This window comes from Pleurodeles waltl, chromosome 7 (genome assembly GCF_031143425.1).
Source record: "Pleurodeles waltl isolate 20211129_DDA chromosome 7, aPleWal1.hap1.20221129, whole genome shotgun sequence".
Taxonomy (NCBI): Eukaryota; Metazoa; Chordata; class Amphibia; order Caudata; family Salamandridae; genus Pleurodeles; species Pleurodeles waltl.
The window spans coordinates 89,166,333-89,193,714 of NC_090446.1; the positions used below are offsets into that span (position 1 = coordinate 89,166,333).

Consider the following 27,382-nt stretch of genomic DNA (forward strand, 5'->3'; position numbering starts at 1 on the left):
GCGCTAACTCTGAGATTTTGACTCTAGACGGGTCTGGAGTAAAAGGCCTCAAACCCCATGGTTGGACCAAGTAAACACTGGCTGCCCTATGGCCCTCGGAAAGTGGTTCTGACAGTATTGTAATATGGCTATGTGCTGGTAAATGTCTCTCCAAGCTAGTGCTGTAGGTCTTCTTCCTAAGTCAGATGAAAACAAAATGCTGGCTCTGAAGGGGCAGTATTTATGACATAATGGGAGGTGGTGGAAAGAAGCCACAATGTGTCTCTTGTGCAAAATCTATATTTTCAGGCAAACTGTGCAGACTAGATCTTTTTCGCTGAAGGAGGAAGGCAGCAGCAAATGGTCAAAGGGAATGTGAATAGGGCACAAACACTGCAAACTTACAGAGTATTTGGGGCTCTAACTTACATATGATGATTGCACCTAAACAAGATGCGGATGTGCTTGCTATATGATAGTTGTATGAGAGCTGTGCTTGATATAAAATGTCTGTACCTGAAAAAGTTGTGGGGTATCTGATACATGATGGTTGTGCCTCAGCATTTTAGGGCTGCACCTGATATATGATGGTTGTAACTGAACATGTTGGAGCTGTGCATGGACATTTCAGGTTATACCAAACCTGATAGCTGAATTTAAAGTGAGATGTGTGTACCTGCTCTAACCTTCTAGAAACCAGCCTGGGTCATCCTGATATAACAGAAGATGCCTGGAAATGCACTTCTTTCAATTTAGGAAGACAAGGATGAGGCTCTGTTACTTACAACTTACTCTCAACGCAAAATAATGGATGCTGTTCTGAACAATCAATAGCGATAACAAAAATTCCCACAAGGAATGTACGCATCACAAGTTCAAAAATAGAAAGTAGACCGCTCACCCAAAAAGCTAGTTATTAGAGACCCCAAAAATCCATGGCATATGGAAAGAGATGATTAAAATAAAGTTCTTAGTGACTGTGGCAGTAACTGAGGATCATCTATGAGTGCAACTCGCACTCAGTCTTTCTCTGGGTCCTAAAGCCAACTCTGGGGCACCTAAAGGTAGTACACATGTCTAGCAGCCAGTGGTAATCTCCACTGTGATTCTGACTAGGTAGAGGCTGGCTACATACAATGATGTATATAAGCAAATGCACACTGACATGCCCTTCTGTCCCCACTCCAACAAGTGGGAAAGTATGAACTTCTTTTAGGGGTGAATGAATGCAGGGCTCAGGAGGACCAACGAGAGACTGCAGAGCTAGATGTACCCTAACTCAGGCATCTCACAAATCAAACAATCAGTCAAGTATAGTACCTTAGAGAGGAAATAGCAGAGAAAATCGCAAAAAAACACCAATTAGACAATCTAGTAGTTAAAAGGGGAGTCAATATCGAACCCGTTGTCCTGATCCATCTCCATTCACTGCATGCCACGTCAAAAGCTAACAAATGCTCTACCATTTGCTTTCTTCGTACACACCCATAAAGTTAGAGCCATGCCTCACCTCCATATATTCCCCGACATGTCCCACCTCCAATCTTCAACCCCTTGTATGCTCTGTCATGTTCTAATCCCATGCATGGCCTGTCATTTTGCACCACTAATCATGTCCTGCCTGTCTGTACTCCATATATTGTCTGGATCATTGCACCTCAATATGTGAATTGCCGTGCCCCACCCAATTTAAGCTCTGATGTGTGCCACCACCTATATAGTCTACAGTCTTCCAACCATGCACATTCAGTGCCATGTCTCACCCCAAGACAGTCTTTACTACGTCCCTCAAAGATGATTTGGCCATTAGCCCTCATCCCTATTCATGTGTTCCCTTGTCCCACTTTCATGAACACCTTGGCTAGCCCAGTATTACGTATGCACGCCACATCCCACCTTAACACAAGCCCCGCCATGCCCTACCTCCTTACAGGTTCTGTCCTGCCCACTTGCCCAGCATGACATACCATGTCCCGACCCAGAGCACATTTTACCATATTCCACCCATGCCTGGCATACAGTGTCCCACCACCATGCCTTCCCATACATACTTCAAAATATTTCACCCCAAGTCTGCCATGGAATGTCCCACTGCCATGCTTTGCACCATATCATGGATGATCCGTGTGCACGCCATCTCCATGTATGTCCTGCCAAGCAGGGAAATACCATATAACCTGAAAATTGTACATACCCTTCAATATCTAAACCATGTTCAAGCCACAAAATGCTGCAATACCATGTATAAGCACCCTGCCATGTTATATCCACTTGCGTGTCCCGACCCTATGCAGGCTGTGCCTTGTCACAGAACCCTGAATCCCCTGCAATGCCCATCAATATGCATGCTACTGTTACCCCTTCATGCCCTTCCATGTCCCAACCCATGCATGCCTTCCATGTCCCAAACCATGCATGCCTTCCATTTCCCAACCCCAGGCATGCTATTCCATTTCCCATCCACATGCATGCACTGCTATGTACGAACCCCATATGACCTGATGTCACAACTCCATGCTTGCATGCCCTGACATGTGCCCGCCCAATTTGTGACACTTTATGTCCCACCTGCATGCAAACCCTGTCGCGTCTCAGCTTCATACATGGCAATACCCCAACTATATAACTCCCGTACATTGACCCACTACATTGTCAGTTTACTGCATCACGTTCACTACATCAACGTGACCACTATATCCTCGGGGCCTACACTGCAAGTCATTAATCTGACGTAGCAAACTATTCAATGAAAGTGAAAAAAAAAATTAAAACAAGGACGAATTGTTTAATTAAATTAATCAAAACAAATAAAAATTAAGAGTTAATATTTCATAGATCAAATTCATAAAGACAGTGGGCGAAGGTGTCCCCACAGGAATATCCCACAATTAAAAGTATTCTTTTAAAAATAGGAACTATTAAGAATCATGATTATTATAAAGATATTAGTAGAGATTAAAACAAACAAAAAAGGAAATATTGGTGACTTAATCATTTTATTTTTAAAAATACAAAAAGGTGGGAAGTTTGGGAGCGGTGACCCCAAAAGATAAAATGTAACTTCTTAATATATATATATTTTTTTAAATCGAAGGCGTGAAAAAATAGTGTTTGTATAAGAGTTATTAATTTAAGAAAACAATCCAAATATCATAAGGGTCAGGGGTAGTATAAGGTTAAGATATAAATTTATCCACATGAAAGTAATTCAATCACAAAAACTGGGATTGGAACTAAGGGATTAGATTAGAGAAAGGATAATTAATTAAATGAAATACAAATCTCGTCCGTGATCTGTTGGAGGGGGATGTAGTGATATACAAAATTCACACAGCAAATGCATGCTTATTTAAGTCCCATTATCAATGCACCTCTTCCAATACCTTAACCAGATGAAAGCAACGCCATGTCCAACCTCTGTGCATACCCTGCCATGGTCCCTTCTATGATAAACTCCCATGTTTCCAAAGTCTAGCTCCAGAGGTTTGCGGACAGCGACTCACCGATCCTTTTGCAGATGGATGGATTTCGTATCAGGAGTACGATGACAATGATGATGGTGCTGGCCAGAAAGCCTACCACGATGATGATGCCAGTGCTCACATAATCTGAAAATCAAGGGTGGATATGAGAGGGTGGCTACCAGTAAGAGGTGGGGGACAGGAGAAGGAGACACAGGTTCACTTACTCCATCCCTCGCTCCTGGTGGGCACCACTGTGGGCTTCGTTGTTGGGACTGCAGAGCACACAGCGTCTGAGGTGGAAGTGCCAGGGACCATCTCCTGCAGACCCTGGGAGAGACAGCTGGAGGAGGCAGAATAGGGAGAGAGGGTGTCAGGAACAGACAGAGGTTACTATGTGAGGTTCTGCAGTAGGACACACAGAGCCCCTCTGTGAGGCAGACACACATCCATCATTGTCGCGGCAACTAACAGCTGCAGACACAAAAGACACACAATCACAGAATACACTTTACACCTTAAAACATACAAAAAAATTACAAGAACACAATATCAGATCCTCCACGATCACTCGCTGTGTATGACAACCACACACACTTCACAAAGTGCATCAAAATAAACACTCACAAAGTATACAATGAAGAAATAAGCATGCTGCAGCAAACATGCAACGCAGCAACCAAAGCTGCGCTGTGCAGCACAAAAGGGAAAAGGCAACGCAGAGCCATATCTACTAAGAGTGGCCTCCTGCTGTCAACCGCTGCGCTGGTGCTCCCAAAAGGCTGCCTCGCACGATGCACAGCCTTGCACCGCCGTGCAGGCGCGAGAGTGTGCCGTCTAGGATAGGACTGGCACCGTTTCAGTAGAAATCCCTAAGCCCAGTCGAACTTGCAAGGATCCCATGCATTGGATGTCTGCTAGTCACTTCAGCAAAGTGCAATCCATGGGATTTGTTGACACGTGAATATAACTCCTCATCTTAACACCTCTTTCTGGAGGCATTACCTTCGTGGATCTGGTTATCTTAGTAGATCAGACTTTGCATCAAATCCTGTGGGTGATTGCAATGATCAACCCAAGTAATTCTCCAGTAACGCCCAGCTGACGCAAAGTGGTTCAAAGCAGCAGAAAGTTATTTTTGCCCTCAGCAAAGAACATCTTGGCAGCACAAAATACCAAATCAATCAGTCACTGAGATCCACACATGCACCCACAAATCCATCTCTCTGAGCAAGCTGAAATCACAAAATGGACGCAACCACATGCTGAGTTTAACAGTCATTAGTCTTATTTTAAATTAGCAAAGTTTAAGCATACAGTTCTACACTGCTTGTAAAATTTGAAACCAACAGAGACATTCCCTGGGGTCCTGAATTTGGAAACTCCCAAGCTTTTTTTTGTAATTTTGATTTCAACACTGGTGGCATTTCCTGTGTGCAATCTCAGTTTCATAATAGCCTCCTATGCCTCGGGCATCTCTCCCCACACCAGTGGGTTCACTCTGTAACCTCAAAGGTCCCTCATTGCACTACGCTAAACACGTAGAAGCACAAACACAGGAGGTGCACAGAGGGTACCATTTTGTTGAAAACAGTTACTGATATTTATTTAACTAATTCATAGAAGCATTTTGATTTATAGAAGGATAACTGCCTTACTTTTAGTGTGTGCACTTTGCAACTAACTGTATATGTGGTGGCTGCTCTTGAGGTAAGTTCTGATGGCTCTAAATTAAAGGTCTCCAAAACTTAGATTACATGTTTGAAAACAAAAGAAAACCTGGGTCTTGGGAACAAAGCACCAGATCCCAAGCAGGGAGATAACTCTGTGGGGAATGCACCAACTTCACAAGAAGTACTGTGCCTCCTCAAGGAAGCCCTAAACAGAAAGCGCCCAAGTGTCTGATAATGTGTGACTCACAGCGCTAAAGGTGATATCAATAGGCCACAAGTGCCAATAGGCCACAAGTGTTTCGAATAAGGAGAAGGTACAAGGTACATTAACATCTTACCAAATGGCGACCCCTATGGGTGAACTCCACATAATGACATTTTAGGAAGCGTGCCTCTGAACCACAAGTCTTGGATGGAAAGGAGTGGGCCAACGATTCTTAACCACTAGACATCCCTGTGGGTAGCAGTCCATTTTACTGAACTTAGATCAGCTTTGGCATTAAACAAGCATTCTTGGCCACCCCAAAAGGTTGCACTAGAATAGGCCACACCCCTTCCACTTAAATAGAATATGCGTATTCAAAATAGAGTATTTTGATAAGCATGTGTAATTTCAAGTTATCAGGAACTGACATGGCCCAGCCCTGCCAAATAGCACGCATCAGGGGTTAGACCAACGCATTTTAGTGCTGGTATGCACTAAAATGCATTAGTCACACCTAACAATGCCCCTGGAACCAGTGGTTGCAAGGCGCTGAACAAGCCATGCCAAATCAAATCAAATCAAATCATTAACATTTATAAAGCGCGCTACTCACCCGTGCGGGTCTCAAGGCGCTAGGGGGGAAAGGGGGGTTATCGCTGCTCGAACAGCCAAGTCTTTAGGAGTCTCCGGAAAGCGGAGTGGTCCTGGGTGGTCCTGAGGCTGGTGGGGAGGGAGTTCCAGGTCTTGGCCGCCAGGAAGGAGAAAGATCTCCCACCCGCCGTGGAGCGGCGGGTGCGAGGGACGGCAGCAAGTGCGAGGCCAGCGGAGCGGAGGGGGCGGGTGGGGACGTAGAAGCTGAGGCGTCTGTTGAGGTATTCCGGTCCCTTGTTGTGGAGGGCTTTGTGTGCGTGGGTGAGAAGACGGAAGGTGATCCTTTTGCTGACTGGGAGCCAATGCAGGTGTCTCAGGTGTGCGGAGATGTGGCTGTTGCGGGGTACGTCGAGGATGAGGCGGGCCGAGGCGTTTTGGATGCGTTGCAGGCGGTTTTGGAGTTTGGCGGTGGTCCCGGCGTAGAGGGTGTTGCCGTAGTCCAGGCGACTCGTGACAAGGGCGTGGGTCACGGTTTTTCTGGTGTCGGCGGGGATCCAGCGGAAGATCTTGCGGAGCATGCGGAGAGTGAGGAAGCAGGCGGAGGACACGGCGTTGACTTGCTTGGTCATGGTGAGAAGAGGGTCCAAGATGAAGCCGAGGTTGCGGGCGTGGTCTGCGGGGGTCGGTGCGGTGCCGAGGGCCGTGGGCCACCAGGAGTCGTCCCAGGCGGACGGGGTGTTGCCGAGGATGAGGACTTCCGTTTTTTCAGAGTTCAGCTTTAGGCGGCTGAGCCTCATCCAATCTGCGACGTCCTTCATACCCTCTTGTAGGTTGGTCTTGGCGCTGGCGGGGTCCTTGGTGAGGGAGAGTACAAGTTGGGTGTCGTCGGCGTAGGAGGTGATGATGATGTCGTGCTTGCGTACGATGTCGGCGAGGGGGCTCATGTAGACATTGAAGAGTGTCGGGCTGAGCGATGAGCCTTGAGGTACGCCGCAGATGATCTTGGTGGGTTCTGAGCGAAATGGAGGGAGGTAAACTCTTTGGGAGCGGTTAGCGAGGAAGGAGGCGATCCAGTCCAGGGCCTGGCCTTGGATCCCGGTGGAGCGTAGGCGGGTGATTAGGGTGCGGTGACAGACGGTGTCAAAGGCAGCCGAGAGGTCGAGGAGAATGAGGGCGACTGTTTCACCGTTGTCCATCAGGGTTCTGATGTCGTCTGTGACTGAAATGAGGGCGGTTTCCGTGCTGTGGTTGGTTCGGAATCCGGTTTGTGAAGGGTCGAGCAGGTTGTTGTCTTCCAGGAAGGTGGTCAGCTGTTTGTTGACGGTCTTTTCTATTACCTTGGCTGGGAAAGGTAGAAGAGAGATGGGGCGGAAGTTTTTCAGGTCGCTTGGGTCAGCCGTAGGTTTCTTTAGTAGGGCGTTGACTTCAGCGTGCTTCCAGCATTCGGGGAAGGTAGCAGAAGAAAAAGAAGAGTTGATGACGGTCTGGAGGTGCGGGGCGATGATGTCGTCGGCTTTGTTAAAGATGAAGTGCGGGCAGGGGTCCGAAGGGGCGCCGGAGTGGATAGAGTTCATGATGGATTTGGTTTCTTCCGTGTTGATGTGGGTCCAGTTGTTGAGGGTGATGTCCGGGGAAGCGGGTTCAGTGGTGTATGGTTGGGTCTGGTGTCCGAAGCTGTCGTGGAGGTCGCTGATCTTGCGATGGAAGAAAGTGGCGAGGGATTCGCACAAATCCTGTGAGGGCGTGACGGCGTTGGCGCTGGCGCTGGGGTTGGAGAACTCTTTGACGATGCTGAAGAGTTCTCTGCTGTTGTGGCTGTTTTTGTCTAGTCTGTCGGTGAAAAAGTTCCTTTTGGCAGTGCGGATCAGGTGGTGGTGTTCGCGTGTAGCGTTCTTGAGGGCGGTCATGTTGTCAGCGGTGTGGTCCTTGCGCCAGGCCTTCTCAAGGGCACGACAAGTTTTCTTTGATTCTTTGAGGGTGTCAGAGAACCAGAGAGGTTTTTTGGTGTTGGTCTGTCGATGCGTGCGTTTGAGGGGAGCAAGGTTGTCAGCGCAGTTGGAGATCCAGTTTGTGAGGTTGAGAGCTGCGTCGTTGGGGTCGGTGGTGAGGGTGGGTTGGTTGGCGGCGAGAGCGGAGAAGAGTTGCTCTTCAGGGATCTTGTTCCACTGTCGACGAGGGATGGGTTGAGTGCGGAGGTGGGAGGTCTCGCGTCGGAATGTGAAGTGGACGCAGCTGTGGTCGGTCCAGTGTAGGGCAGAGGTGTGGCTGAAGAAGACGTGTTTGCTGGCGGAGAAGATAGGGTCGAGCGTGTGTCCGGCGATGTGGGTGCCACAATGCACAAAAGCTGCCACCACACTTCCAGCTTGTCGTGGTAGTAGAGCCTTCTGCTCCGTGCCTTTGACAAAGTTATCAAAGTTTTGAGCCGGCGTGGCTGTGATGGGTGAGCACCGGCAGTTCATGTTGTTTCGCTTTTTTTTTTTTACTGTAATGTAAGGCCTGGGTTGCCTCACCGTTCCAACAATCAAGCCCAGTCCTGGGCCTAACAAGCTCTCTGGGCAGAATACGAAAGCTAGGTGAACTCCTCGTGCACAAACCTGCAAAACTACAGAGCTCTGTGGATAACGCATACAACGTGGAAGCATTTCCAAATCAGTGCACGGTTGATGCAAGCCACAAACACATAACACAAATGTTTTAACCTATAGAGTGTATTTTTTTCCCTACGGTGATGTCTCTGCACCGGTTTTCAGCATTATGGCTCACCAGCTTAAACACTCGCTGTTCAGATATATATTGATTGACGTGTCAGGGGTTCGCGTCCGGGCCCACCAACTCCGCCCTCAGTCCTTCTGAGATCAGTATATTGAGTGTCATAAAGTTAAGTAATAGCAGCATTCTTTATTTATAGCGCTTAGAATCTGAAGAAGCGCAATATGAAACAGCTTATCCATAAGAAGTTACTATCCAAAGGTTGGCACTATTTAAGGCCTCCTGGTTCTCGTGTGATGTTTGGCAGATGCAGAGCAGTTTGAACTGGCGCTTAACTACTTCCTGTCTCCATGGCCAGTTACTTGTTACACGCCCTGTAGAGGAAAACATCTCCACCAAAAATCCATTCCACAGATCTTGCTATGTGAGACTATTGCCATTGCTTGATATTTTTATTTTCTGTGTAATGTTTATATTTGGACTACAGGAGGCAGTGTTCCCTGTCTGCTCTCCCTATGCTGAACACGAGGTGCGAGTGCGCTATGCAGGAAGTTGGCAGGATGGCACAGTGAATTAAAACCTCACTGCTAAAATATGCACTGATCTGCAGGCCAGGAGTCCAGATCTTGGCAACACTGAATCAGCCTTCCATATTTCCAAGTTAAGTCAATTCATTACTATTCAATTAAGGGAAGGCCTGTTTTCTGCAACACTTTGAAACATTGTGGTATGAACTGGTATATATAACTAATGCTATTTCTATAGATAGCTAGCGCACTACTAATGCTGCATAGTCAGGTGAAAGACAGCAGCACCCCCATTATTCGGACGCTAGGGGGCTGCCTGCAACCCTCTAAGATTATGTGTATCCAGTGCTTGAAATGGAAAAATAGAAGTACAGGTACTCTGTGTCAGAGTACCTACTTGTTTCTGAGAAGTGCCGGTACTCTCCAATGAAAAGTATTATGTTTTTCTTGAGAAATGCAGGTACGCTCCCTCTAGAAATAAAAAAGTGCCGGTACTCAGTACCGGACAGTACCGGCCCATTTAAAGCACTGTGTGTATCACAGTGTGCAGGAAGGCTGTATTCCGAGCAACCCGGAGAAGCCGCCACCAATGCTGGCGATACAGAAGTAATGGACAGCACCTCACTTGCTTCTGCCTGGACCAGGCCCCTACCATTAGTGTTAGAGGTAAACAGGTCAGATCTGGTAAATGCCCGCCTCCCGCTCCTGCGCCTGTGCACAGACCAATCACAAGCCCTGGCCGCATCCAAGCGGGTGGATGGGAGGTGTCACTGCCAGCATCTGAGAAAGAGACCATGGACACTACATCAGTGCATGGTAAACTACCTAGCTATCACACCTACCCAACACATGCTGCAGGTCTGAAGCAGGTTTAGATATTGGCCTCATTTGCACATTGGACTTGTAAACTTAAACTTTTAACTGTAACTAGAAGTCCGAGAAGTGGTCTCCAGAGGGCCCAGATGCATCTGGAGGAGGGAACATCTTCTCGGAGTTCAGTGGTCTCAAAGTGAATCTTTTTGGAAAATGTGGCAGGGCAGAACACATGCGAGGCACACACTCCCTGAACCACGAGTAGTCAACACAAGCAGGTGTGTCCAGACTTTTTATTGCCTATTCTATGTGATTGACACACATCCTCGAAGCATGTTTTTTGCACATTCGATGTGTAAAGGCAAACTTTCAATTGAAACTAAAGAAAGTCATAACCCCCAGAAGATGTCTCACATGAACCATGTGACTAATAAACATAAAATTGAATGCCTTTTACACCTGAAAAAGCAGGAGCACTAGGTATGTACTGAATACAATGGGAATATGCAGTGTAGTGACGAAGGAAAGGGATGAGAAAGGTGGACAAAAGAACACAAGTAGTAGGGATAAAAGGCCAGATGTAGCAAAGGTTTTTACCCATCCTGTGTCTATGGGAATAAGTGTTCGTACAAATGGCCCAAAGTGTCACTTAAAGTGTCACGCATAAGCATTGAAATGTCACACATAAATGCACTGGAAATATGGAAATGTCACGCATAAGCCATCTGAAAACTTGGCAGCTATAATGGCCTATTTGCTTGGGGATTACCCCAAACTCACTCTGTATACCGCTGGCACTGGGCCTCTAAGGATGTTTTATTCTGAAACCACCCCTCCCGGCAGGCTCTGCACTGTGTGTCGGATGACGACGTACCTGCAAAGGAATAACAAAGAGACCAAATATAAAACATGCTTTGGTACACATCCAGGTGCAAGTTACTCTGAAGTGGAAACAATCTAAAGCTTGTGAACTGATATTACTTGCAAACTGAATTGCCAAGATGTTGCTACAACACCTAGTTTATTTCATGACTTCCTTTTCCATTATATTGCTCTTACGAAAGTTACAACACCTCATGCATTGTCATTATGTAAGGAACATTTGGTGGCATAGTACGACAAAGGTGAGGTCAGATACAACAGTAAACGCATGCAGAGCACTGTGTACAAACAGAAAATATGGGAGCGCACCCTTGTGGTGAAAGAAGCGCACAGCACACAAGTAGGCAAGGGTTCTCTGTAGGAGAGGGTGTTAAATTCCGCTTCGCTTGAGGGGTTGGCAGATTTTTGGCTACTGCGTGTTACACTTGTAACATGGGGTTCCAGCTGATTTCAGCCAGCCACCACGTGTCAGAGTTTTTTCTCACACATGACTCACCAATGGTTGATGGGCGAGCAAAAATTGGCATCCCCAAGCGTGATTTTCAGGTGCTAGGAGGGCACTCGGTGAGATTATCCGAACACAGATGGTGACAGCCGTTGCTGTGAGAAAGCTGCCACTGAAATAGAAAATCTACTCGAGTGACAGCAAAATCAACTTGAGCAGCAGCACACTCTAGTGCACTGCGTGGTGTCACTCGTGTTCATTTTTCAACATGAACAAGCTCCTGGTGCTAAAATAAGCGCAAGTAGCTCAATGGGTTGATTTCCACCCGTTTGCGGAACTCCGCAGAATCTTGCAGAGTTTTCATGTAATTCCGTGGAGTTTAGCCCACCCTTAGTTCTCTGGTAGATCTGTCTAGATCGGCAAATGGCAAACCACATTTGCTGATCTAGACGGATTCAAAGACTCTTCTATCACTACCTTGTCAGTCCATCATCTCTTTCATAGCTTTACCTAATCCAGTCCCACTTACTCCAGTCCCTTACCCTTAATCTCCCCTTAAACCTGTGCCTTACCCTTACCTGAAGACTAACCAAAAACATTTAATTCGCTTTAACACTTATCTACACCTTATAGCCATCCCTTAGGGTTTTCTTACCTTAAGTCTGTCACTAAATCTAAAGCGAGCCCTATCCCTTAGTCTAACATTAAACGTTAATCCTTTCCTAGTCTAATCTTAAAATGATGCCATACCCTAGAACTAACCCTTTTCTTTACCCTTACCTGCACCCAAATGTGTCCCTTTCATTACCCCTACATTTCTCCCTAATCCTCAACGTATATACTGTGCTCACGTTCATTTTTTTGTAGCAAAGCAATACAATGATAAGGTGACAGCATCAAGGTGATGCTCAACTCCATGGAGGGAAAGCTCAATGGTTATTGTATCTCAGCATGTAATGCTAGAGCGACCTCAGGGGGACAGTATGGAGCAGTGCAACGAGGAAGGGACATGGTGTATGTTACCAGGTAATGCAGGACTGCCCTCTGGAGGATGGGAGTACTGCATCTCGGCAGGGAGTGATAGGGAAACCACCTCTCTTGAGTTGGGCTCATAAACGGAACACCTGACCTACAGGGACCAATAGGGTGATCAAACCTGGATATGACTTTGCTCGGATCAGAGGAAAGACATGCCAAGTTAATCTCAGTGGAATGTCAGAGTATGAACACAGACTAATTTAGCAATGGTCAACGTTGGCCTTATCCATTTAAGGTTGATATAAAGTGGACCCTAAGCATCAGGGTGCTACACAATGAAAAGCAGGCAATAAATGAAGGAGAAAAGGGGACTGCAGATATGATAAAAAATGGTGGAATAGGACAGTCACAAATGGCGAAATCTTTAACCTTTTGACTTAGGCCATACTATGGGAGTTCCTCAGTAGCACAACAGACATTTTTACCAGCTTTTTGCGTCCCTGGGTATTTTTTTATTACACAAGGGATCACAGACGCTTGTGCAGCCCATTCTGTAATACTGATTATGTGGGCAGAAAATGTGCAGCTGCACAACGACAAGGGTTTGCTCCTTCATTCGCGTGGGAGCTACCCACATGCCAATTAGGCAACACGTGCACCTTGATCCCATAACGTAGTACCAATACCGATGTAAACCAGCATGCAAGCGTTGTACCAACTTTGTACCAGCTGAGAAGTGACAACAGTGCGGCTGCAGCTGCTGCCAATTAGGAGAGGTGTGGCGGTCCGAGGGATCTCCATTTAACAACTTATGTGCGGATGCAGTGATTTGAAACAGCCAGTCCATGCTTCACTGCTACGTTGTCTCTAGAGCAGGCAAGAGTTTGCATTAAGATAAAATAATTTTACTTTGTTATCTGGCAGAAGGTCCTAGTCTGCATTCAGAGTACCCAATGACATTAGGGCCCTCATTACAACCCTGGCGGTCAAAGACAACAGGCTGGCGGTACAATTCGCCATATTTTGACCGCAGAGGTTTGAATCCGCCTGGGCAGCACTGCCCTGGGGATTTTCACTCCCCTTACCGCCAGCCTGTCCATGACGGTAGAGACCGCCATGGAAAGGCTGGCAGGAAGGGCAGTCGCAGGGCCCCTGGGGGCCCCTGCACTGCCAGTGCACTTAGCAGGGGCCCCCAGGCACAGCCCCGTCGCGATTTTCACTGTCTGCCTGGCAGACAGTGAAAATCGCGACGGGTTCTGCTGCACCCGCCGAACCGCCACATTGCCGCCGGCTCCATTAGGAGCCGGCTGCAATATTTCGTCCGACATCCCCACTGGGCCGGCGGGCGGAAACTCTGTTTCTGGCCCAGCGGGGATGTCCAAATGCGGCTGGCGGGTTTCCGGCCGCATGGGCGGCCGACTAGCAGTACAACCTTGGCGGTCGGCCTCATCTGACCGCCAAGGTTATAATGAGGGCCTATGTCTGGCACAGACTGGAGATATGTCCCCCAAAGAAGGCGTTACAAGAACAGAAGGGAAAAGTGATCCATAGGGCACAAGAGACCCCGCCTAGATGATGATGGCAGCAGGTGACCTGTCCAACCGGAGCAAAGATACGGATATTAAGAGGACACTACAGCTCTGCAGAATGGGCGAGCGCTACAAGTAAATGGCAGAGGTGGAAGTCCAGCCAGAAAATGAGAGCAGGTCATTATGGAGCAAGATGGACGTCTTGGTAGCCAAGAGGCAACTTGGAGCCAGGTGAGATCCTGGCAGAACGAATGGCCGTGGCACACATGGATAAATGGCAAACGTATGAAAAACAACAAAATCTGTCAACCTCTCGCTTTCAAAATGAGCGAGAGATCAGGCGTTTAGGAGGGTTATCCCATTAATGTGTACAGAGAAAGAGCACTTTTTTAGGGTGAAAAAAGGTTTGAAAAGCCATTGAGTCAGTGAAAGTCTACGAAGGAATTCTGTTTGCAGGCAGGTGAACAGAAGTGGGGAACAGATTACACCTCCGAAATGTGGGCGAGTTGACATGCATGTGGCAGTGTCAAGTTCTACTGTCACTCACACTCCAGCTGCAAAAATGAACTCTGTTTTGAACTGACGCTGACTCTCGAGCAGTGCTCACCAAGTTCCTGACCCTCCCCTCTCCGCCCCCCCCCCCGTCCTCACCATGAAGCCAGTTCCAGTAACATGTTTCAGCCAACCCTTCAGAGGCTTCCTTATTTTTCTCGAATGCTCACAGAGCTCCTGTCTTACCAGAAGGGGAAGTGCTGCTTCCTTCCTGGGGAGGAGGCACGTGGCCCCCTCCAAAAGGAGAAGTGGAGAATGGCTCTGCTGGCCAGGAGAAGGTCGAGTCCCATCTCCTCTCCTGAACAGCCTGGCTGGATACCCATAGCCTCATCCCCATCTTCTCTCTGCATCACCATGGCTCGGCTCAGCTCAGCAGGGCGAAGCTTCATATGGTTGAACATGGAGAATCCTAGCTCACCCGTTTCACAGTACCACTAAGTGATCTTGGGTGCGTCAGACTCAGAAAACTTTAAACAGAATGCTTTTTTTTTTACTTTCCCTGACTTAATCAGGAACACTGGGCTAGACGTTCTCTGTGGTAATGAAAGCTAGCCCCACAAAGGGCCTGCGTGACCATCTATCATTGGCCGTGTTTGAACCAGCCTCTGAAAAAACAGATTGTCCTTCTGTTTAAGAGAAGCCAACCCTAGGGACCCACTGCCACAGTCTTTTTACCATCACCCTTGAAAGGCTACTGCCCTCCGTGGCACAGGTCTGAGGCCACCAACAAGGAGGTACATGTGTCCAATAGTCCTGCCCTGCTACTTGGTTTCTAGTATGTGAGTCCAAGGGTGTGTTCAGGGTAGTGAGCATCTGCAGAACCCATGCCTACGATGGCACACGTGCGCGTGCGCACACACACACACACATACCACACATGCACACACCATCCCCACACAGCACACATACCACACATGCACACACACACAACACACATGCACACACCATCCCCACACCACACACATACATACCACACATGCACACACACCACACATGCACACACCATACACCACACCACACACCACACATGCACACACACACAACACACACCATCCCCACACCACACACATACATACCACACATGCACACACACCACACATGCACACACCATACCCACACCACACACACACACACACACACACACACACCCCTACTCGTAACATAGGATGGAGGACCCAACTCTCTGTAATCCGCAACTTAAACTGCAATCCTATTGAGGGGCTTCACTAGTGTCAACCTTTAGCGCTATGGGCCTAAACAGACTGTTTTAACAGAAAATACAATTCAGCCACGCAATTGAAGGCGGCAGCAGTGTGCGGCTACCACCCACGCTGTGAAACGTGCAATGCAATGAGTGACACTTGGAGTATCCGGAACATGCTCTTGCATCCCGGCTGCCCACCCTGAGCAGACTGCATGGGCCAGGTCCATTTCCCTTCGCTGTACCAGTGCCTAAACTGTTGGGTATCTAAGCACATCTGTCCTGGCTGAAACCTGCTGGGAGAACCCTACATCTTGTTAATTTATTCTCCTGACTGACCTGCCAAGTCAGCTAAATATTCATTCGAAATGTGTACCCCAGTTGCTCCTTTTACACCCGAAGTCACCATAAGAGAAATTCAGAGTCGAGTACACAGTGGGATAGAAGTTCTACTTAATTTTGGTATCTGATGGACCACACGGTTCTGCTAAGTCTGTAAATACCGTTTTATTCTTCGTGGGCACTGCTGGGGGCTGCTCTGATCCATGCCCTGGTGGATGAATCGGTGAATGAAAAGGTGGATGAACGGATACTGGGACTCTGTGCCTAGTGTGGAGACAGGATGACCATCACACACACCCATCTTTCCGTGGTGACCGAACTCAATGCTCATGTTACGAAGGCTTAAAAGCTGCTTTTGTGGACCTGTCTGTCCCTGTATGGATTTGCATGGCTCGCCAATAGAGCCACCAGTTTTTGTTCGGACCTTTAGCTGAACAGCAGTTTCTCTGGGATTCATTGCAATTTAAAGCCTGAGTGCCTTCTGTTTGGGTGGTGCTAAGTGAAGAGGGGTACTAGATTGTATTACTGAGGAGTCTTTTTGCCTGTAAGGCACCGCCAGGAATAATACTGTGAACACAGACCTGTCTGACTAAAGCAGCCTTTTTCGCAGATATCACACATTATTTGTCATGAATGCTCTGTCTTGCTTGACAGCTGATGGGCAGTGCATGCAGCCGCATATCAGATGCCCAGGCTAAACAGAGTTAAGGGCAGTGGCTGGACGTACAGGTCCAGTTCACTTGCGAAGACAATGTCCAATGGTAAACCGGCCACTGCACCCCAGAGGTGGGCGAGTCAAGAAACTAACAGGGCGAGCCGAGCCCTGAAATATGTTTGCCATGTAAATCATACGACAAACAGCACGCAAAAAACTATAGTCTCTTCAAAATTAAACAAGCATTTGCAATGCGATAGGTCTCGCATTTGCTCGAGTTAGAGCTATTAGCATCGTAAACTCCTAACCGGACTTTTCTTGTCACATAAACTGATAATGAAAAGTAAAACAGTTTCACATATGCGAGCCGACGGTCGCCATGAGCGTGAAGGAGACACAGAAAAGGAAACAGAAGTTTGCTTGTAGTGAAACGTATCGGCAAAAGTGTAATTATCCACGTAACCGGCAAAAGTAGAATTATCCATGTAACAGGGTCGATGTCGTGCAAAGCGGTCAACTACTATCATTGGTAGGCAAACCCAGTCCCTTCTTCCCCAGCACTCATCTCCCCACTGCAGCTTGCCTCAGGTCACCACCAGGCTGTTTTCTTTTCATGGGCATGCTAAGAGTTTTGTTGCGACCGCCATTTTATTTTAGGGAACATGGTCCCCCGGGGTGACAATTCAAATTGAAAGTAGCATAAGGTGTCAGGGTGAAGGTACCCTGACACCAGGGGTGTGATATAGGTATGTTTTAGGGGGAAATTATAAATTTAATATAATTTTGCATCACATATAAATTCGCTAATTTTCGTGAATTCCCACGAATAATTTGCAAAACATTTGAGGTTACTGAAAAACTTGAAAGAAAAACCACAGACTCATTCATAACCTAGTTAATTCACTCATACATGCACTCAGAGACTCAGGCGCCCACTCACAAACCCACTCAGACACTCATGCACCCACTCAGACCCACTCATAGACTCACACACCCACTTTCAGACCCACTCAGAGACTCACGCGCCCACTCACACATCCACTGGCAGAGACAGGCCCAGTGGCAAACCTGCGCTGTGCACGGCCAAAGACCATGCGTGGCGTGGGGTTGGGTTGCGACCAACTCCTGCCGCGCACGGCCGGGGGTTAGAATAACATACAGTAATTAAACTTACTTTACGTTAAAAAAACACAAAAATTCACTGAAAAAAGCAAAGGTTACAGGGACGTTATAGTTAGGTTCTGAATGTATTCGTACAAAACCATATAAATTCAGCAGTTATTGTTAGAGTTCTTTCAAGTAACTATAACTTGCACCATAAGGTAACTATAACTCGTGCCTTCACAATGCACAGTTAATTACTCCACATATTATGTCATTGATGAGATCTTGTATGGCATCTTTGATATCACTGCAACATTTGCAATAACATTAGTGATAAGAAAACTGTGCATGGCAAGGGCGCGAGTTATGGTTACCATAGGGAGACCGTGGTTGGACCTATTTAGGACAGAGAGGGCTCGGTGATTCTGATTGCTCCTTATTGGTCCAGGTGTCATTGGTTCCCTCTCCTTCTGGCTCTGTCCAAGGGTTGTTTTTGTTATCACCCTCTCACCCAGTCTCATCTTCATTTTCCACAGCTGTCTCACCTAGTGGTGACACGATTATGTCTGATGGCTTGGCTCTTGAACGAGCTGGATTAGTGAGTTTGGGGTGTTCTTCTCAGGTGGCTCTGGAAATTCAAACATCTAGCAAACAGTATCCACTGAAACTGTATAAAAAACACTGGAATTCCTTTTCTAACTAGTGTTTCACTCAATCTGAGTATCCAGCGGTTATTGATTTGTTTAAAATTCTGGATTTTTTGCAAGATGGTTTCATGAAAGCATCTGGCATGCTAGTACTCTTTCCGCTCAATGGGCAGCGATTAAAGCCATTCATACTTTTTCTGATGACTTTTTTTTACTCTTTGACCTCTTATTCTGAGGTTGCTGAGGAAATTCTGGTTGCAAAGACCCTCTGTCAGGAAAGTGATTCCATCTTGGGATCTGGCCATTGCTCTTCTCAGTTTGCAAGGTGTTCATTTTGAGCCCCTGGAAGAAGCAGATTTGGTCTGGCTGTCTGTCAGCTACGGTAGTTTTCTTGGTGGCCATTACTTCCGCTAGGTGCCTGGGGAATTAGGTGCTTTTATGGCTGGTTTTCCCTTTCTGAATTTTTTTCCTGATCGAGTGGTGCTTAAATTGGAACCGAAGTTTGTTCCTAAAGTGCCTTCTTCTTTCCATTCTGCACAAGAAGTAATTTTACATGTCTTTACAGAATCCTTTTCCACTTCTCATCCTTCTACTCTGGATGTCAGTCCTTCTGACTTATTTAGATCACACAAACCCTTTTGGGTTGTCCAACTCCTTGTTTATTGCTCATGGTTCAGTGGCACAGACTCTGAGTAGATGGGTCTGTCAGTCTATTTCTCAGGCATATTCTTCACTGGGAGAGCCCCTTCCATCTGATATTCAGGATCAATCTACTAGGGGGATTTCCACTTCCTGGGCCGAGGCGGGAGGGGTTTCCCTGTTAGAAATTTGCCATGCGGCCACTTGGTTATCACATCACACTTTCTTTAATCATTGCCGTCTTTCTGTTTGTGAAGATTTGGATGGCCAATTTGGATCTAAAGTTTTGACTACAGCATTGAAGGAATGGTTTACTTGTTGTTTTCTGTTTTTGCATAATAAACATGCCTTGCAATTCTGTTTCTGGTGCAACCTTCCGTTTTGGCTTGGTTACATCCTCAGTTGTTGGGACTGGTACAAGGAGGACCCCATGATGGGGCTGTGAGCCAGTAATCTTCACTACCCCAATTAGGGATCCTCCTCGTCCCAGTCCACTTCCCTCCCCCCCCACGATTGTACTTGGTTTTTGAAGCTTGGTAGCATAACATAACAGAAGGAGGCTACGGGGAGGAGTTTATTTTATATATATATATATATATACATATATTTTTTTACATACTACTCCTGCTGGGGGAGGGACATACCCTCAGTTGTTAGGACTGGAACGAGGAGAACCCCTATTTGGGGTAATGAAGATTATCTGCAAAGTACTTGGTTCATCACTGCTCACAGAAGCACACTAATAGTTCACTGAAGAAGGTTTGCTGACAGGTGGTACTCCACAAAGTACGCTATTTAAAGGAAAGAATGGTTAAGTTGGGCTCACCAGGCTCGGCGACCTCCTTTCCTGGGGGACATTTTGAGTGCTCACCGCAGTGCACGCAGCCCGCCTGTGATGGGAATTCGCAGAACATTCCAGGCTTGCACTTGCACACGGTCTTCTTTGTGGTTGAACAGGAGATGTCCTCTTCAATACCCATCACTGTCACCAGTTGGCAAAAAAGAGGGGAGAGAGAGAATGGGAAGACAGAATGAGACAACAAAAAGAGCAATGTACAGATTTCACTTCTTTTGTACTCTGAGATTAGAACATTTTGGGAGTACTGCCGTCAGAATACCACTGCGCGGTCAAAAGCTTGCTGCGGTAATTCTGATTTTCCCGCTGGGCTGGCGGGCGACCGCCAGAAGGCCGCCCGCCAGCCCAGCGGGAAACCCCTTTCCATGAGGATGCCGGCTCCGAATGGAGCCGGCGGAGTGGAAGGGGTGCGACGGGTGCAGTTGCACCCGTCGCGATTTTCAGTGTCTGCTTGGCAGACACTGAAAATCTTGGTGGGGCCCTGTTAGGGGGCCCCTGCAGTGCCCATGCCAATGGCATGGGCACTGCAGGGGCCCCCAGGGTCCCCGCGACACCTGTTACCGCCATCCAGGTTCTGGCGGTCAGAACCGCCAGAGCCAGGCTGGCGGTACGGGGGTCGGAATCCCCATGGCGGCGCTGCCTGCAGCGCCGCCATGGAGGATTCCCCAGGGCAGCGGGAAACCGGCGGGACACCGCCGGTTTTCCGTTTCTGACCGCGGCGGTCAGAACGCCCATGGATGCACCGCCAGCCTGTTGGCGGTGCATCCGCGGTCGTTGGCCTGGCGGTAGTCTACCGCCAGGGTCAGAATGACCCCCTTTATGTCCACACAGAGTTCACGCAACAATGCAGAAGTGGCAAAGTTCATCCAATTGAAGTAACTTGCGACTACAGTTTCCAAAATGCAATAGGCTGTTAAGTGAAAGGTCAAGACTGGAAACACAGACTCAGATTAACAAACATTGTGCACTGCGTTTGCATCAAAAAAGTGACCCTAACCTGCAGAAAATGTTTTTTTTTATATTTATTTCGAGTGCCAAACTTGTTATGTGCTGGAAAGTGACTGAAAGTAAGGCAAAGTGCTGTTTTGCAATACTTTTCATGCATTATTGTTCATAGGGGATCGGGGGTAACGTGGGTGGTACATGGGAATTTCTGTCTAACCACCCATGGTTTCTGACGAAAGTGCCAATCTCCTAACAATAGTAATAGGGTGTTGCTCCAAAAATAACACACTTGAAAGCAGGCGTTAGAATTGGGAAATGCTTAAATTTCTCCCAATTTTTCCCATTTTGCATGTGTGCTGCACCTCACAGCACACATATAAGGTGGGAAAAGTTTTAAAGTTAGTCTAGGCATAGTATTTTCAGGGCAACTGGAGTCATGAAATTGTGTGGACAGCTGCGTTTTTGACATAATTATTGATTTGCCACATTTGCTACATACTCCATCATTTGCTGGATGATCTGCAGATTTTAACTAAAGAAATGCTTCTAGCTCATACGATTCTAAAGTTATTCAAAAAGCAGCAATGCGTATGGCTTCACAGTAGAAGGCCCTTTGCACAGGTTGACGGCACCTTTCTGTTGCTTGTTACAAAATGTGGATATTAAACTGGTACTAATGAGGTGCTAACAATGTGAAGGCAGTGTTGACAATTGTAACAAGCATTTGCAATGCAATGGTTCTTGCGTTTGCTCGAGTTAAGAGCTATTAGTGTTGTAAATTCCTAACTGGACTTTTTCATGCCACTTAAATTGAAAACGATAAGTAAAACAGCTGACATAAGCGAGCCGATTCAAAGCGCCACGGCCACCATGAGTATGAGCGCAGAGGAGAGACAGAAAAGGAAAAAGAAGTTCTCTCGCAGTCAAAGGTATCAGCAAACGTGCAATTATCCATGTAACAGGGTCGCTGGCCAAGGCGGTAACAAAACTGTCCCAAGAAGGGACAAACGTAAAGTATTTACCAATGGTAACCTAGGATTTTTTAAAAGCAAGTCTATGAACGAGTGATAGTGGCATCACTAGTGGCATGCGGTGGGCGTGGATAAAAGCCCACAGAGAGATTACAACAAGCCAGAGCGCCTGCGCACTCGACCTAAAAATGACACAATAATGAAGCAATACTATCATAAAATGTGCTGCATTACTCCACATAATCTGCATTTTTTGTAGCATAATTCACTCAACTCTGATGCATAATTTGGTCTTCTCCTGACGCATAATTCCAGTGTGCTGGAGTATTTTGTACTGGAAGGGAATGCTCTGCTAGGCTCACGCAGACACCTTTGCACTACGGCGGAAAGATGTGTGTGGGGCGCTAGCTTAACTGAGCCAGCGCAAGGGGGAGAGCAGTCTAGTTCCATATCTCAGTAGATATGGTCACTTTCCAGCTCTTGCCTTGTCACGCACCACAGTGCAATAACTTTGGGTTCTGCGCTGCCCAGCGTGAAAGTTTTGTTAATCAGGGCAAAGTGTTCTGGGGACATGGAGTAAGGCGGCTAACCTAATCAGGCACTGGGAGGGCAAGGAGAATGAATCCCCTTCTCATACCTTAAAAGTAACCTTTCAAAAGAGAAGCCACAATTTGAAAAAGAACCCAGACCAGTGTCCAGATGGACTAGATACTCACCATTATCACAGGATGGGCAGGTAATGCAGTCACTGATGAAGTTCCACTGTTCTGTATAACTGTCCGCGCGGCACGGGCGACACAGTGTGTTAACGTCTGAAGTGCATTGTTGAGCTGCATACATTCCTGAGGGCAGGACATTTATTGAAACAATATATTAATGCCTCTACATGAGAGGAATACAGCTTCCCCCCGCCTTTAAAGATTTATATCATAGGAAACAGAAGTGGCATCCCCTTCGACCGCTGATAATATTAGAAGGTTGGGCTTACCTCTTATTCCTCCCACAACCTCTCAAAAGCCTGCTGTCGCTGAGTGACTAGAAAGGTTTGGAGTGGAAACTGCAGAAAGTAAACTGGGCTCTTAATCTCAGGTTTGCTTTGTTCCTTCTGCTGCCTTCATGAACCCAGCTAGTGATGTCCTTGTGAGCTCCACTCCACCTAACAAGGGCAGGTCCAAGTTTCTCATGTCCATTCCTTAGTGGGACACAAATCCCACGTTTCTTCTACCCTAATGGGCTTTCTGGGACTTGCAGACCTGTTTATCTTATTATAAATCTAGGACTACAAGCAGAAAGCAGGGAAGTGCTTGGATTGAATGAGCTACTCACAAAACCACCTTAGCCAAATTAAGAGCTCGGCCAATCATCCACCATACAGCTAATCGATGCGTCCCATAAGACGCTAACCACACTTAAGTGTTCACAACGCCATGGGAACACTTTCCACAAAGGATCAAACACACCCCACAAGGAGTAGTATGCTACCCATGTAGGTAAGTGCTTCAGCACTCCACAAAGGGGTAGGTAGCATTATATAATTGTTGCAATACAATACAATGCTAGCATTTTCCTAGTCTCTGTAGTTTCTGCAGTGAAACCCGAATCCTCGCCCATGTCCACACCCATATTGTGGAAGATAGCCTCCTTTATTTTGTTTTTCTTCGCCATCACCGTGTGTGTTTTCCACTGTGATTCAGGTTGGACAGGCCTTTTGGAGCCTGAAGCACAACCAAGGAAAATCATATATTAGTCACTCTCCATGTCAACAAGCGGCAGCTCATCCATAGGGCAAATGAGTGCTGCCCCAACAGTTAGAACCTGGCAGTGCCACACAATGCCTGGTCATGGCTGTGCATGGAGCAAAACAACAGAAAAACATTTATTGTTAGTTAGTTGCGCAGGAGGTGGACGCATGGTCCTGCACTCGTAATGTACGTAATGTGATCACATAATTAATCGAAGGGCTGGTGTAAATTAAAGTGCGCATGTTAGGCTGGACAAAACCTCGGGTAAATCCACTCTGAAATGTGCACTCGAAAGGCCTTTTATCCAGCACTGTTAGAGAGTATGGGGGGCAGAGATGGCAGATTTCTGGTCCTCAATGGAGCGCTGAGTTATCCTGCTCAAGTCAATCCTGACGCTGCTCTCATATAGTACCCTGTATTTTAAAGAGCAATGTTGGGACCGGCTGGGCCGCACTTGGCCGACATCAGCAGACTCCACCTTCCCGAATGAGCGCAGGCAGCGGAAAAACACATGCAGTCCTTTCGGAACTGAATCTTCTTCATAACAGTAAGTAATCTTAGGCCACAATGATGAACTATTATCACCTCTCCCTGTGTTACAGAAATATGTAAAATGGCCAAAAAGGAAGCATACACATATTTCAATAAAGCAGGGAGAGGCGATAATAGTTTGCATTCCGTTCATCCTTGGAGTGACACAGAGGGAACATGCAGACCCACCACTTTCAAATGGCACCAGCCACCACTGATGTCAACATCAGGAAGGTGTTGGATATTGCCAGTCCTGGGACTTTGAAACAAAAATGAGGAGACAGCTACTGACAGGCACTTATTTAACAAGTTCACCCCTTTCTCTGTCCAGGAATTAGCAGACCAGATTTTATGTAGAAGAAACTAAACTTTAGGTACCAACTCGAAGATTAGCCTAAAAGGATCCTGTAAATGTATTTGCCCAGCAGCCGTGAATGCTAAGACGCTACTGGCCTGAGAAGTCATCAGAAGATGATGGTTTGAGACAGGGGATGTAAGTGATTTAATGTGCTTTTTTGTGCTTCCCTTTCATACCGCACTCCTCTTATTCAGACCACTAGTCCCTTTACAATAGGAAATCTGTCAGAGGCACTGCTTTCTTAGTTCAAGCTTCCAAGCTCTGGAACTCACTACCAATCAGCATTAGAGGCACCCAGGGCCATCTACACTTCCAAAAGCAGCTGAAAATATGTCTATTTCCTAAATAACTGCATCCTGGCAACTGATCTCAGAAAACAGTTATATTCTCAAGCACAATCTTCAGCTTACAACCCACAGAATGGAAAAAACCCAGCAAGCAAACCACTTTCAATATGCAGGTAAGCTAAGGACTGCCGTCTGGTTTGCTGTGACATTATATTGCTATGTACTTACACATATAACAGTTATGATGTGCAATAATATTAAAACCATAATATGCAGGGGTCAGCAACACATTATAATTCATCCCTCATAAATTACTGTAAGGCATATCTGCTATAAATGTTGTCCATCGCCAGCACTGTACAGCCAAAAAACAAACATCGCAAAATGAACAGGCATGGAATAACTGAAGGAATTTGTCACACTTTACCGGCCCATCGGAGGACTTCAATATAGTCCACCACTGCAAGTAACAAATACCTATACAATCTGCTGCTTCTTTACGTCTCACAAAGACACTCAGATTTGGGACGATAATAAAAATGCCCATCCCAACAGATATCGCCAGTTCTCTCTCCCTCCAACCACCCTCAGGACCACAACTATACACAAAATCTCAGATTAGACAAACCCGTGCAATAACCAGCTAAACAGACTTTATCATAAGAAATACCATAAAGAGACCTGCAGAGCTGTTCAAAGGTACCAGTATACCGAAAACCACAATATTGTGCGTCTGTATCTCAAACTTCATCATCCAACACACTGCTACGCACTGAGCCCCATAACATGGGTCATCCCACACGACATGGAAACACTTCCCACATATAATAAAAACAAATACAACATCTTTCCAACTGCACACCCTCGACAGTGTCGGGTGCTACTCATGTAGGCAGGTGCTTCAGCACCAAACAGACGGGTAGTAAGCGCTACATGAATACAGTGATACAATACAACTGGGCCAGTGCAGGAAAGGTCTGTGCACTTCTTTTTGTCGTCACGAGCCCATAAATTAACTCAAAGTTAATGCATATTTCGCTGACAGCTGAGGTGGAAAACACAGGGCAGTGACTGCCTGGCTTTACGAACTCTGACCGGAAAACCCGCATTAACTCAGAGATATTTCAAGTTAATGTATGCGCTCGAGATGCCAAAGAGAACCACACTCTCCACTTCTGCACCGGCGCAGCACAGAAACCGGAATCATGCTGCGGCTATGGACGCGCATGCCCAGCTGGCAGGGAGGGTCTGTGTATTCCTGAGGACACCAAAAGTGAGCCACGGCAGGGTATGTTTCGGCTTTTACACTTGAATGTTGAGCCCAGGGATTGGGGTTTGGGAAATGAAACTGTGGCAATCATATTCCAGCGTTTATTTTCCAGCGCTCGAGGAGTGTGGTTTGATTTACTGGGACCTGGCAGAGTATGCAGGTGCGGGCACCGCGGCTGTGCATGGCGTGTTGTTCCATATTGCACTATATAATGTATTTTTCATTGTGGTAGTCCAACAAATACAGATTCAGATACGTGGAGGAGGGTTTACTGCAGACAAACTGACATAGCAGCAACGCAAAAACAGAGCCTGGCCCCAGCCACGTCTGGTGAACCACCCATGGTCACGTGGTTGTAATTGTGTTTCTTACCTGGGGGGCACCGAGCACAGCAGACCTCATGTTCCGCCAGGAAATACTCCGTCTCCTCGTTCCTGCACCTACCTCCGGCTCTGTAGGGCCTCGACACCTGAAGGAGGTAGGGAGAACGGTTATAGTGGAGGTTCTTCAAAGTGGATGGAGACATGCTTCAAAGAAAGTGCAAGGCAGGGAATTGCAACCACTGAATCACTGACTTCTTTCTCCTGCAGCCTGTGTGACCCCAAACAACTCCTTTTACCTACCGCTCCTATTGTGTGACCTCATAAGTGTGTTAACCTCCAAGTATTTACGTTTATCGACAGGTACACCACCGACTCTTGGGAGTGACCTCAGTCCATTTAGCTTCCTGACTGCTAGTCTAAACCAGGTGTCTCCAACCAGTTGATATCAAACTACAAGTAGCTCCCAGACTCCTTCAGAGTAGCTCACAGTCTCATTTCTAAATAAGCACAGAGTCACAGTTTTCCTTTTAAAGTTAAGGGAAGGCTGTGTTCCATGACATTATTATCATCAGGTTGCAGATAGCAGGGTCTGATAACGAGCAGTGCAGGAGTCTGATTTATGACCTGTGGTGAGGCACAGAGTTGAAGGATTGAAGCTCTAAGGTATTAAACTCTCAAATAAAAGTCCTTGTCAACTCAATATTGGAGGTGAGAACAAAATGATGTTTCTCAATGCTTTTAAATTGGTGAAAAGTGAAATGAACAGTTACCTTATGATTAAGTTAACTTTTAATTTTAATATTCTCAAATTGTTCTTTCAAAGTGTTGCATTTACAGGCCTTGTGCTCCCAGTGGCCAGTAGAACACTGTGCCATATTTATTACTGGAAAATAGTCATATTTTAAATGGGAAACTATTAAAGAGCAATAAAATGTTCCACATTATGAACATTTTTGCAATAATAATCTCTCCCATTTTAAAACCAGTAGGATGTTTGTTTTATACATGTACAGGTCCCACATATGGCAAAAGGTATCTCCTGTGCCAAATATGACAGCCTCTCATTTACCTATACACATATACCCCATTCATAAGTACACATGCTCATACATCCCCAAGGACCACGCTCTCACCGACACACATGGCAGCCCTGTCATAGGCCCCTAG

At 46.7% G+C, this 27,382-nt stretch overlaps 1 protein-coding gene across 1 annotated transcript in view; it reads right to left on the reverse strand.

The window, feature by feature from the left end:
- Positions 1-27,382, reverse strand: part of LOC138303745 (tumor necrosis factor receptor superfamily member 3-like) — a 109,986-nt gene that overhangs the window by 16,106 nt on the left and 66,498 nt on the right. Inside the window, exons 2-7 of the mRNA XM_069243123.1 lie at positions 26,265-26,361; positions 22,421-22,546; positions 19,759-19,914; positions 10,739-10,832; positions 3,668-3,783; positions 3,483-3,587 (exon numbers count right to left, since the gene is read on the reverse strand). Of these exons, the coding sequence (XP_069099224.1) occupies positions 3,483-3,587; positions 3,668-3,783; positions 10,739-10,832; positions 19,759-19,914; positions 22,421-22,546; positions 26,265-26,361 (694 nt within the window). The remainder of the gene's footprint in view (positions 1-3,482; positions 3,588-3,667; positions 3,784-10,738; positions 10,833-19,758; positions 19,915-22,420; positions 22,547-26,264; positions 26,362-27,382) is intronic.